The sequence below is a fragment of the Lichenostomus cassidix genome, chromosome 2 (genome assembly GCF_008360975.1).
Source record: "Lichenostomus cassidix isolate B80296 chromosome 2, HeHo_3.0, whole genome shotgun sequence".
NCBI lineage: Eukaryota > Metazoa > Chordata > Aves > Passeriformes > Meliphagidae > Lichenostomus > Lichenostomus cassidix.
The window spans coordinates 114155503-114169425 of record NC_139482.1 but is presented as its reverse complement, the minus strand read 5'-3'; the positions used below and the strand labels follow the sequence as shown (position 1 = coordinate 114169425).

Here is a 13923-nt window from a genome sequence, read left to right as displayed (position 1 = left end):
AAGCAATTATATAATAAAAAGCTAAATTCAGCTGATGAAAAAGCAATCTTTATAGGAAAATAAATTAAACACCTGTGCTTAAATGAAAATGGGATAGGGGACTGGAGCTGACATACAAAAGTAGTTGACTTTTAGAGTAAGTAAGGGCAAACCTTGATGCTGTAAATAAGGTGTTTTTCTTTAGTATAATAACTTAAGAATTGCCTCAAATGTAATGGCATGTGCACTACTCCATGCCTCACTGCCTGCCCTGGTTTGAAGCCAGGACAATATTCTCACCTGCCAGATTTTCATGTCAGTGCCTTCAGTGTAGTGTTCAATTGCAACAGCAAGATGTCCACATATTAACTGATTTATCTCACAGCTCTAGGGACATCAACAAAAACTGGTACAAAAGTGAGCCTGAAAAACTCTTCAGTTCCTCTCTTAGAAATGTGTTAGGCCTTGAATGACTAATGAAATATCCCTATACCTGAGCTGCCTCCTTGATGACTTGATGCCAGGTCTAGGAGCAAGCCAAAGTTAGAATTGTCGCAAGTTGACAACAGAAAGGAGAAAAGGTTTAGTGGGAAGACAAAAGGTGACCCAAGGACAATGAAAAAAAGCTCCAAACCAGCGTGGTTGTCTAGATCTACTTTCTTCTCTTTCTTCTGTGATTCATTCTATGATTCTGTGAAAGGCCATTTTTTCTCTTTGTTGTTAGAGGAAGTAAGTCCACCTCCGCAGCCATCCCTTTGCCCAACAGCTGAACCCCGCCGTTCCCTCTTGCAGTGGCACACCAGAACCAGGGCAGTGCACAAGGAGAAGGGAGGGGGAACAGGCTGGCAGCTGAAGGACAGCACGGACTGCAGACACCAGTTAGTGCAGTCTGAATCTCCTGGACACCGGTCAGTAGCCATTTCATATGTTGCTAAACTTGAACTATAAACTGCAAATGGTGAATCTGCAGGATTAATCAAAATACACCTGACTAACCTTCAGATTATCTACTATTACAGCTATTTGGTTACTTTGGAACTGCTACTGCTACGTGACATAAGCTCAAGGCCAGGTCTGCAACTGTCTACATCAGTCCACTGAAGCTCTCTGCAGAAAGGTACCAGAACAGAGAGAGAACAAGCTCTCTCCAGAAATGGTTAATCAATAGCTTGCTAGCTTGACTCAATGCCATTGGATACAGTGGTGCATCCACTGTATATAAATTGTGACCTGTCTTCTGTTTCATTCTCAGTCACCTCTCCTGCCATCCTGGTAGTTAACCATTCTCCACTTGGAAGCTTTTGGGCTTTAGCAGAAATGTTCCTAGCATCCTGGCTCTGGGGAACGGCAGTAATACTTTGTTGTGTGTCTTGGTTACTTCTAGGGAGGAGGAGAAGGTAAGGAACTTATTTGTAAAAGCATCTCAGTGTACCTAGCCTTTATTTGTGTCAAATATCCTGTGCACATCACTAAGAATCTGTAGTCTTAAGAGTGTCAGATGGACATAAGCAGGATAGCAGAAAAAATGCTGTAGTTTGGTCTTTTGAGAGATTTATGTTCCAATATAATTTTTTATGTATGAACTTTGCAATAATAGAGAAGTGATGCCTAGAGGTAGCTGTAGATACAAATCTATGCATAAGTGAGGTAATTAAAATATGAATATGGATGTTCTGATTTCCTAAAGTTCTGGGCTATAGTTTCACCTGTATTGTAATCACAGTTAATACCTACTTACATGTAATTGTAGTTTGGATGTAATACCTACTTACAAATATTTTCATATTATTTCATATCTAGTAACACAGTTTAATACAGGTAATATTTATGTACCTTGCTATTTGGAATACATATTCCTTGAAAGCATTTATCCTACTGGCACATTTGCATAAGGACCAAGTAATTTGCTTAGCTATTCTTATTTTTTATTTTCAGCAGTCATTTTCTTGTTTTATTTTAAAAGGTTTAATTGAAAGAGGGTGAAAATAATTAATTTACTAGAAAAGTTGAAGTATTATATGAAAGTTACTTTAGCAGTCATGATGTCCTTATACAGAAATGTTTTCTACTCAGAAAAGAAAATCATTTAAGCATATGCTTCACTTTAAGTATCTGCTTAATTTAAAGCATGTCCTTCATGACACTTTGTCCAAAAGACTAGCTCTTATGCTTACCGAGTATCATAGCAAAATTTCCATATTTTTAGAAAGATCTGGTCCATTAATGGGATATGCCAACAATAACAACCTTTCTATACTAAAAAGTTACTTTGTTAGATATTCAAATGAAATTGTGGATACAATTTCCTAAAAATGTATCAGACAATATTAGTATGATGGATTATTTATTAATGTGACAATTGCATAACAGCATTTTAGCTAATGTCAATAATTTTGCATTTGAACAGGTGAAAAATTTACTTCTGTTCTAATGAAAAGAAAGATGACATAATCAAACTGTGGTTTTTTATGTCTATTAAAAGTTAAAGTTGTTCTTTCTTACATAGCCTAATGCTTAAAGGGGAGAAAATTATATGTAAATAAACTATTTACTGGGGATTTTTTTCATTTTTTTCACATTACACAAAGCCTAGCATCAGTGTTTCACATACCTGGTAGCCCTGGAGAAGAAGTCTTTATTTATAATTTTAAATTCAGCTTTTGCTTGTGTTTTGTAGGCGACAAGGTGAGCCACCACTTGAAAATGGGTTCCTTCCATACCTGGGCTGTGCCTTGAAGTTTGGTGCCAATCCCCTTGAATTCCTCAGAGAAAAGCAGAAGAAGCATGGCCACATCTTCACTTGCCATGTAGCAGGGAAATACATTCATTTCCTCACTGATCCTTTTTCATACCATGCATTGATGCGCCAGGGAAAACACCTGGACTGGAAAAAGTTCCATTTTGCCACTTCTGCCAAGGTACTGCTGATTTTTAATATCTGAAGTGCAAAGTATCTGCTGACATACCCAATTAATCCCTATGAACATAACTATGCCTTTGAAATAGGATTGGTTTCACATTTCTGCCCTTTTACTGGTTTAAAATATTGGGGTCTTTTTTTCCTTCTCCTTAATGGAAAGGAAATTTGCAGTGATTTGGATTGTTGTAAGACTGTACATAATTTTATTACAGTATTATCCTTCCCTCTAGTGAGCTATGAAGTTATGCTTTGGCTTTCATTTCTGTTAGACTTTATCATCAAGGTTATGACAGGCCTTACTTATCATGCATACATTTTATTTTGTGACAGGCTTTTGGGCATGGTAGCATTGACCCAGCAGAGGGAAACACCACTGAAAATTTTCATCAGACTTTCATCAGAACCCTTCAAGGCAATGCTCTAGATGCCCTCATTGAAGCAATGATGGAAAACCTACAGTATGTCATGCTGCAATCAAGAACACCTAAGCTTCAGTCTGATACCTGGGTGACAGAAGGACTTTATACATTCTGTTGCCAGGTGATGTTTGAGTCTGGCTTTTTAACACTTTTTGGTAAAGAATTTCATTCAAATAATGATAAAAACCTATCATCAAAGCAGGAAACTGAGAGAGCTCATATCCTAAATGCCCTTGAAAACTTCAAGGAATTCGATAAGATTTTCCCAGCCCTTGTGGCAGGGCTGCCTATCCACCTCTTCAAGAGTGCCCACAGTGCACGTGAGAAGCTGGGAGAAGCACTCCTGCACAAGAACCTTGTGAAAAGGGACAACCTCTCTGAGCTTGTCACACTCCGCATGTTCCTGAATGACACCCTGTCAACCTTCGATGACATGGAGAAAGCAAAGACCCACGTGGCAGTGCTCTGGGCCTCTCAGGCTAACACCATTCCTGCCACTTTTTGGACCTTGTTCTACCTTCTCAAGTAAGTCCCAATGCTTCTTGCTCCCAAACAAGAAAAATGTTTATCTTACAGGAAGCAATTCATTAATACAGGCCAATTCCCCTGCTTGATACCTCATCAGTGATTAAAAACTTAGTGTTTGCAAGAGAAGTGGTATGTTGTTCTGGACTTCCATAGAAAAGCCCTTCACTCATCTGAGAACAAGTAATTGTAGCACAGAGCACTTCTGTAGAAGTTTGGGTTTGTTTTAAGAAACAACACTCCAGGGCAATGCTACACTTTGTCAAGAAAGCTTTGGAGTAAATCTATATGATATCACATTAAAAGTACTAGTTGCAATCAAAACATTAATTGTATTAAAAGCTAGAAATATAACTAGACATTTTTGGACCATCTCACTGGAGCAGGCAAAATGAGGTTTAACTTCATAATTGTTTTCACAAATATTTAATAGAAAATAGTTTGTTGATAGATCCCACTGAAGCTCTACTCTAGACTGCACCTGCTGAACCTGTAACTCATGAGACAAGTACACAGTTCAGATAACACTATTAAATGTCCATTTTAGAGAGGGCCTTTGTGGATTATCTGGCTCAGCTTTAACTCTGAAGTATGTGTCTAAATTCCTAATGCTTTTATGTATCAGCCTCATATCTGCTTGCCAATGCTAATTTTTGGGGTTATTTAGTGATTTTTGCTCCAAAAATGAATTTGCTTTAGATTTTCTGGACTTGGACTCTTTTAAAACCCTGATTGTGCCTTCATCAATACACTATTGCACCCTCTTTTATTGTCTCTATATATTTCACAGTAGCTCATATATTCCATGTCTGAAAGAAAGGCTGGACAGTGAAGGATACTGTGTGGGCTCTCAGTATTAGGAAGGCTGTTTTCAGCTAGGCAGAATCACATCAGCCAGAATAAATGATGTTATAAAACTGATCTATAAGCCTGTTCCTAAACTTTCTACCTGCAGTGGGGCTATATTCTAATCTACAACTGGCTGTTTTATTTCTTGTACTTGGCATTGCTTTTTAGTGACAGTGCTGTTTATTACCTGAATTAGGCACATCAGTTCTTCCCACTTGTCATTGGAGACAAAATCAAATGCTTTCTTTTTTTTTCTTTGAAGTTATCATTCCTTTGCCAAGACATGAAAAAGTGAAACTGCAGCATTTTGTTGCAACGTTTTCATTTTAGAAGGTTGTACTTGTCAGCCAACAAAATAAATTTTAGTCAGGAAGAAAGTTAATAGCAAAACCTCTTCTTAAAGAATTCTTCAGTTTAAAATTATGTTATACCTTTGCTCTTTTGATCTTAGGAGTCCGGAAGCAATGAGGGCTGCTACCAAAGAAGTGCAAAGTGTTTTGGAAAGTGCTGAAGAGAGTATCAGCTTAGATGGCAAACATATTTCCTTGAACCGAAAACAGCTGGATAATATGCCAATACTAGGTATGATTATTTTATGCAGGAGTACCAGAAATCCCACTACAGTTTCCATAGTCTTCTATTTGTTACCATGTAAATGCTTGCTATGAAATTCCTATGGAATTAGTAAAGAAACAGTAGAACAGGAATCTATATGTTCCTTAGCAATGGCCAACACAACCAGGCTTCCCAGTGTCCCAGGTTGTACCAAGAGTATCAAAATTCATATGAACAGCACTTTTTCATGGGTAATGGCATATCTCAATAATCCTGCACAGCTACATAACCTGGACCCATGGATAATTCTGAACAATATTTTGTTTGGTTATGTCTTTAAATCAAATAAAAAGGTATTGCCAAAACTTAAATCCCAAATCTTACCCCACGAAGCAATATTTTCTAATACCATTACTTCTATTTCCTCTTAATATTTTTCAAATTATAAGCACATTTTTCAGAAGTTGCAGAGTTTTGATAATGTTGCCTTTTAACTACTGTTACTTTAAAAAAGAAGTCACCCTATATTGAAACAAAAAAAAAACCCACATAACTCTTTTTCTGAGTATGGGTTTCTATACAGGACCTCTTAAAGCCTCAGAAAACACTGCTCAATGTGCTGGTTTTTTTTCTTGTTATATTTTCAGTTTTCACTAGTTTGGTCTTTATCTCAGAGTGACAATATGTCTCACTTTTGAACATTTTGTTTCATCAACTATAAGCATTTTTCTAGGGGAGAGCAGATTAGGCTCTCAGTGGTAGCTGCAATAGGGATAGAAATGCTAAAAAGAAATGAGAAGGATACTTTCTTAGGCATTTAGAAAGTTAATATTAAAATATTTCTTCTAATAAATTTAGGGTTTTATGATGGGTCTGAAATAGTTCAATATGCATGATGTGCCCCCAGGATGTGAATACCCTGTTTCCAAGGCAATCATTCCTTGTCCTCTCCCAACAGACAGCATCATCAAGGAGGCGATGAGGCTCTCGAGTGCATCCATGACTTTCCGAGTGGCCAAGGAGGATTTCACTTTGCACTTAGAGAATGATTTCTACAACATTCGCAAAGATGATGTTGTAGCTCTTTATCCTCAACTGCTGCATTTTGATCCAGAAATCTATGCTGATCCCTTGGTAAGTAGATTTTTCTTTTTCCAAATTGCATTAAACTTGGCCCTCTGGCAGAAGTTAACAGGCATTTATCAGGGTGCCCCACGGCTGGTTTTCTGTTGTACCCCAGACAGTCTGTTCTTACGCCTAAACATGTAATGATAGGCAAGAAAAGGAATAAAGTCAGAGCAAGCACTCTTTGCAAAACATGTTTTAGTGTAACCAAAAAGTGTGCTACCAGCCCCAGACACCCTTATACTTACTGCCTTCCTCAGTGAGGGAAGATCACCGTTGTGGGAGTCTTTGAAGAAGGATAAGGATAATAGTTTCCCAAAGGCACAGAATTAGAAGTTTTCCAATTCTTTTTCTGCTACATGAACAAGGATGCAGGGTTCAGTCCTTATTTTCAGAAGTCAGGAAAGAAAAGGAGAGATATCAGCAAAGAACCTGGGATCATGTCCCACATAAGAGAACTCAGAGGCTACTCTTTCTAAAGCAGCACCATGGGGCCTGGTGCTACTCTATGATGCTTATTGCTGGAGGCATCTCTTTCCCAGCCTGCCTGTTGTGTCTTACCAGCTTCATCTGGTTTTAGAGGTATTCAAATATCAAGGAACTCTTTGTGTGTTTATTGCAGACATTCAAATATGATCGCTTTCTGAATGAAAAGGGAGAGGAGAAGACTGACTTCTACCGGAACGGTCGGAAGCTGAAGTATTACTACATGCCTTTTGGGACAGGCATAGCAAAGTGCCCTGGCAGGTTATTTGCTGTCCATGAGATTAAACAATTTTTGGCTCTGATTCTTTCATATTTTGAGATAGAGCTTGTGGACAGTAATGTGAAATGTCCCTCTCTAGATCAATCCCGTGCAGGACTGGGTATTCTGCAGCCATCCAATGACATTGATTTCAGGTACAGGCTGAAATGCTTATGAATATATATTTTGTATTATGCATATAGACTATGTACTAATAGTACATAAATACACTGTATATACTAATAGTACTAAATACACCGTATAACATATATTTTATATACATTTTATGTATATATGCAAATGAAATGCTTCAAGTCTTGGTGAAAATCTGTATGAAGATGCTAACTCACCATTTTAATGAAAAATATGCACCAGTGTGGTACCAGCATGCAGTGGGTTTAATGCACTCTTTAGATGCAAATGTCTCCCTTTTTACCGAGCATTTTGAAAGGCAAGTTAAGATTTTCAGTTGTGTGTGTACAGCAGCAGGTTTTTTCTGTCAGCAAATACCTTCCCAGAGTTAGAATTTCATCAGCTAATTCATAATAGTTTCAAAATTTAACTACAGTTAAAACATATTCTTTACTACAATTGAAATGTTGGGGGGGGGGCAGGGGGGGTTCTTCCCACAGGTGAAATAAAGTTTTTGTTGTATAAAGGCAGATTCACACTGGGGAGGGGAGAGTTTTCTGGGGAAGTACCTTTATGGTTTTATGAAAAACTAGAAGACTTGAAAAAAACCTACAAAAATGTTCACGTTCAAGTGAAACTGCAAAACTTGTTTTATATTCATTGTGAGATACTTATTTTCAGAAACTGCTAACTGTGTTAAAATAAATTATATTGGCTGAACCAACTGCATCTCTAGACTGTTGTTTTAACAACTTAATATTATCAAAGGTTTATGCACTCATCCAGAGCCACCTCAACCAGTTTTAAACTAGCCAGCTCAAATACCAATATGGAGATAAATAAATATCTACCATATATTCATCAGTGGTTCTGGCTGGTTTTATCCTCATTGCCTAAACTCTGTATTTCCATAAGCCTCCTTAGGTCTTCCTAGTCTAATTCCCTTAAAGTTACCAGGGGCAGTAATATGCCCACACATTTAATTCTTAGTGGTGGCATATCCATGAGAACAATTGTTTCAGAGTTAATATAATTTGGTTCTCTCTTAACATCCCTATCCTTTTCTGCTGCAAATGACAGGTGTATGTATGTCACAAAAGTCAATTTTGTAACGAAATGTCTTTGGGCTGAGAGAACTTTCTTATCATCTGCTGATGAAAAGAACAGATGGAATTAAAACCTTGTTGTTATCCTGTTTTTTTCTAAGGACTTATGGTCTGACCTTTTGTCCTTGACCCAAAAGTTAGCCTGATGACAGAAGATGAGATATAGGACGATAAGATATTTTCAAATGTCACATTCTGGCAAGATATCCAGACTAGCTGATAGAACTCTTCCTAAATAAGGAATTGTGGGTTGAGTTCTAGAACTGCTTTAAATTATTTATTCTTTTTTCTTCTCACTATCCACTGGGATAAATATTCAAAGGTTAATAAAAAAGATTATGCAGTGAGTCATTATTTATTACCTGTGTGTTGCCTTCGTAATTTCATTTAATCTTTTTTCATTTTCAAAGGAGAATAGAGAACACTGATTTGTTGCCATTTGCACTGTGTATAACATTAAACTATTATGTAGAATGCAAGGTGATTTGAATTATTTCTTTAGTTCTCTTGGTAAGGGTAGTATCCAGTACAGCTTGTTTTCATACTTTGGTCAATTATATTTTGTATTATTTATATAAATTATAGCATATTCAATGTAAGATGAGTTGGAGACTGACTGCAAGCCTGGCATGTGCCCTGGCACATATTATTATTATTAGAGTATTTACTCCTACTTTCTTAAAGAAATCCTGCTTGAAACGACCGGTTTTGAAGGCAGCAAGGCTATGCAATGTTTAAAGCAAAATACACTTCCTTTATGAAAAGGAATTCAACATGGAATTGCAACAGCAAAAAAAAGATAAGACTAAACTAATTCTAGGTTCCTTCAAAAATTAAGCCTTCTTTTACATCCTGTTGTCTCCTTCAAACTGACTGCCCCAGACTTTTCTGACTGTGGTTTAATGGGCTTTTGTCAATTCCTTTGATCTATCAGAAACTGAAGTATTCAGTAGCTCCTCAAGCTGATCTGACTTTCAATTTCCCAAGTGTGGGAAAATAATGGAAGTTTGGTGAGGAGGATTGTGAACATGCTCAAATGGCTTGCAAGCTGGGGTGTCAAAAACCACATACATCATACCAATAATTGTTTAGCTTCACGTGCTGGACAACATCTGTGTTTAGATAACATAGACTGGTGATAGACTGAGAGGCATCCTCTTGAGCATGGTGGAGATTGCTGTGGGAACAATCAAATGGTGGTAATCTACACCTGCATGAATCCCTGATATACAGGGGAAAAGAGAAAATTTGGTGATTCCCTAGCACTCACAGAGCTCCATGGTGACTTCATCCCTGCTTGTGTGCCTCTGCCTGCGTGCTGCTTTGAGGATCCTCCCATTGGCATCACAGTTTGAACCCAGCCAGCAACCACACACCAAACAGCCAGTCACTCACTCCCCCAGCAATAGGATCAGGGAGAGAATCAGAAGGGTAAAATCTACAAAACTTGTGGTTCAGTTTTAACAAAACCAAATTTTCTCTATGTTTCATCCATGGTATTGTGTTTTTTTCCTGTGTCCTGCCTGAGCTGGCTCACACACCAAGGAATACCAACAGTAGAGAACTCAGGGGAAGGTAAAACCATGAGAGGATTCACCCCATAGATTAAAGTCAATTCTGAACATTGTGGGGAGAATACTGATTTAAGTGCAGAATCATCATAAATTGGCAGAAACCAGCACTGCCACCACACAGGGTCCTGCAAGGGTGGCTCAGGTGCTCCTGCCCAAACTCCTGCAGGACCATGGTCCTCACCACTCAGCCTGCTGCCACTCCTCTGTTGCTGGGGTAGCAGTTGTCCATGGATAGCTGAACCCACCCTGTGGATTGATATTCAGTATATCTAACAGAGGCAACCAGCCTTTTCTGCTCAGTTCTGGACTCCTGTAACCTGAGGAGGATAGAGCATGTCTTCAGGGGACTCTTCTTTTTCAAATTGACCTTGTGTTATGCAGATGAAAAGCCCCTAAGTATGCTTCCAGTTTGTGACAAAAGACATGCAGGTGAACAGTTTGAATAGTTTGAATATGGTTTTCTTTTTTTTTTTTTTTTAATATTGGGCTATATACAAGTATTTTGGTTTGCTGCTGTAGCTGCTAATTTTGTGACCTCAGTTAAACCCCTGTTACTGGGGTTACACAGATGCAAGTGAGGGGAGAAAAGAAAGTACAAAGTCTGTGGCACTATGCCTCAGCAAATATAATCAAATACTTCAGCAATCAATACTCATCTGCCTTGCCAGGGTCACAAACACCACAAGGTTATAACAGGACAACTCTTTCTGCTGCTTCTCCTAAAAACGGTATTTTTCTTATGATAGGAGGGAGAAAAAAAAAAATTACTACTAAAGACCATAAGAGCAATTAGAAATATACTCTGCAGATCCAGACTGGCAGGAAGCAGGCAGCCTCTGCTGTGAGCTCTGTAAGTATTTTACGTTACATACTTATTAGATAAAATGCATAAAGAGTTAGGGGGAGAAGAGGGGCAAAGACCTGAGGCCCCAGGTGAACACCCTAACCATTGTCTTGGTCTAAGCAGATAGCTGTGGCAGCAGAAATAGGTGTTTGCCATTTAGGTTCACTCAGGCATTTTTCTCAGGAAATCTTTACTGATCAGGGAGATCTTGGAAGCCACATGGTGACCTGACTAATGAAACAACAAACCATGTCAGAAAACAAGACAGTTTTACAATTCTGAAGCCACGCTGCCCACAGTTGTTGTAACAGAGCTGCCACTAGATTCAGGCAGCCACTCTTCAACTTCTCAGCAGTGGTTTTGAACACAGATTTTTCAAGCCCTTCTTCAATTGTCTTTGTATTTTACTGTAGGAATATCAGGATAAACTGGTGTTTATATTATGAGACCTCTTATGCAAATTTCTTATTAAACAAAAGAGGAAGCAAAAAGAGGAAAAGTCATGGGATAATTTTTCTGTAAATTAAATACATTTTAGTGATAACTATAGCTTAGCTGATGACAGCATGCTTCAAAAGTTGCTCATCATCTTGGTCTAAACTGATATCTGTGGCAGCATAAATAGGTAACTGCTATTTATGAACTGCACACATTGCTACATCTGGATGTCAACAAGCTGAAGATAGGACAGAGATCTTCTGATGCTCCTGCTCTTTGCAGGGAATTGGACTAGATGACCTATAAAGGTCCCTTCCAACCCAAACTGTTCTATGGTTCTATGATCTCCTCTCATTTAAACCACCAGGTCCACACAGTTAAAGAACAGAGGAGGCTTGATCATAATTATGTCTGGCTGCATACAGGGGATTTGGTGGTAAAAGCAGTAATTGCCTCCTAATAACCTTAGAATAAAATAATAAAAAGGTTACATACTATTAAATTGACTGCTATCAGTGTAAATACCCAGCTTGCTAACTCTTGTTGACTTTTTAATTTGTTTTCTGCCAAGACAGACAACTTTTGGGACACAGTTCAAATCAAATGATCTTCAGTGACCCATGACTCATGAAAGGAGAGGTTACTTCAGAACAATTCACTAATGAGCCATAATTTTTTCAAATGAAAAGTTAATTTTACTTAATTCATCTATAAATAAGATCCTGCAGGCTCCAATTATCTTTTTAAGGATAACAGTAATTTCTAAAATTTGTCTGGTCAGATAGCTGGATCCCATAGAGATTTTGAAAGAATAAAACACCTTGGCTGAATGAATCTCTCTTGTTTTGAGAACTCTTCAGGGTGACTGGCCATGTAATTATTTCTTAGTGACATTTGTATAACAGTTGATTGGAAGAGGAATACAAAAAGCCCCCAGTAATTGCAGACTTGAGACATAAAATCACCCACAGGAAGAACATCAAATACCATAGCTGAAAAAAGTCAGGCTAGAAGTCACTTCACCCTAGGTGTGGAATGAGCTCCACCTTACCCAGGGCAAGAACAAGCAGAGCTTCCTTGGGATCCTTGGGATTTGTGCAAGGCTCCTAAGTAACGGATTTGCTCTCAGAGGTGTCTCAAAAACCCACCTGGTTTTCTGTTGGGTTCTGAAGGGCTTTGGGAGGCCTCCATCCTCTGTTAGCTGCAGGTAAGCACCCTGTACAGAGTGCTGGCTGGCTGGGGCACAGGGTCAATCCCTGCTGTCACCCCAGGGATGTACCTGTGCCTCTGCCAGCTGTGCCAGGGTCAGACTCGCCTCTCCCTGGGTCTGTAGAGAGAACAGTGCCAGACATCCATGTCATCTCAGCCTGTGCTCCATTTGGACACCTGGACTCTAAAGGTAAGCCAGATCCTGCAAGGCAATTGCAGACAGGTATGAACATTTTGTGCCTGCAAAAGCTCTGTTCCCCCCCGCCGCCATGAGCTTGCATGTCTGGTTTGAAGCCTAGGGTGAGGAACATTGGCCAAAGGTTGCATCAGCAGGCAAGAGGGGAACTGGGTCTTGCTGGCCTGTAGTGACCTCAGCTCTGCTCTTCTTTAATGATAATTGCTCCTTAAGCTGAGGGAAAAACTTCTCTGCTTTATGCAACATTTCATCTTGACTGCTCTGCCCAAGTAAGCAAAGCCTTGGAAAGGCAAACAGTTAAGGGGGGGCTTTTTAAAAAGACATTTTCCACATTGAACTGACAATTTTATGGTTATTTTATTTCTTTGGTGTAAGAACTTGGAACAAGGAATAATTTCCTTATGAGAATTAAAAGCTGATGTTAAAAACAACAGGGGAAGCCGTTAATGATGCAATTACATGAGTTGTGTTCACTGTGCCCTCATATTCTTGGTACATTAGCTTCTTACATGTATTATTTAGACACAGCAAACTTGACTAAACAGACCAAAAGAGCTGTTGTCCATTGGAGTTCTATGTGGGGACTTAGAAAAGATTCTCCTGTGTCTATGAAGAGACTACAGTCAAGGACTGTCCCTGAATCCTGTTGATTTACTAATCCAGTGTATTTTCAGAAGCCATAGCCAGAGGCTAGGGGTGCTGGATGCAGATGAGAGAGGTACACCACACAGCAGAGGGATCTGCAGATGAGGTTCCTAATGGAGGCACTGCAATGCCAGAAGAGAGCTGCCTGGCTGCAATTCAGAAGGTCCCAGCCACCTGCTGAGGCTCCTGGCATGGGCAGAGCAGAGGTGAGAGCTGAAGGGACAGCCCCATCTTGCCCCATGAGTGGCTTCTAAAGATAAATGGTTGTTATTTATTATTTATATTATCTCCACACAGGTAAGGATTTGTAATAATTGTACAAACACAAAACAAAACCACCATGCTTCTCCCAAGGATGTCACAATCCAAGGAAAAGACAAGGTGAAACCATCCATCTAAAGAGGGTAAGTAATGAATGAGGCAGCATTGCCAGCATGTCAGCTACTGGCCTGAAGAGACCAAGATGTTGGTAAGGGTCAAGTTTATCACTGACACCAAAGCATCTTGATCTGGTCAGATCTAAAAGATGAGAACTAGACAGTTAATACCAGATGACAGGGGGGTGAGGATTAAGGTACAAAGCTCCATGGAAGCAAAAAAAGAAAAGTTTATATTAGCTACTATAAAGAATGCAGGACAAGGTAGTAAAGGAGGAGGGATGA

At 39.0% G+C, this 13923-nt stretch overlaps 1 protein-coding gene across 1 annotated transcript; it reads left to right on the top strand.

Moving 5' to 3' along the window:
• The first annotated feature begins 1215 nt into the window (after positions 1–1215).
• CYP7A1 (cytochrome P450 family 7 subfamily A member 1) lies at positions 1216–7973 on the top strand. The gene is made up of 6 exons (XM_085052887.1): positions 1216–1376; positions 2657–2897; positions 3230–3843; positions 5144–5274; positions 6206–6381; positions 6995–7973. Exons 1-6 carry the CDS (start codon positions 1297–1299, stop codon positions 7292–7294), a joined length of 1542 nt encoding a protein of 513 aa, XP_084909013.1. The 5' UTR covers positions 1216–1296; the 3' UTR covers positions 7295–7973.
• Positions 7974–13923: the final 5950 nt, after the last annotated feature.

Coding starts and splice junctions, on each gene's coding strand:
- CYP7A1 (XM_085052887.1), top strand. CDS start 1,297: ATGTTCCTAGCATCCTGGCTCTGGGGAACGGCAGTAATACTTTGTTGT. Junction 2,898..3,229: donor ATTTTGCCACTTCTGCCAAG/GTACTGCTGATT, acceptor ATTTTGTGACAG/GCTTTTGGGCATGGTAGCAT. Junction 3,844..5,143: donor ACCTTGTTCTACCTTCTCAA/GTAAGTCCCAAT, acceptor TTTTGATCTTAG/GAGTCCGGAAGCAATGAGGG.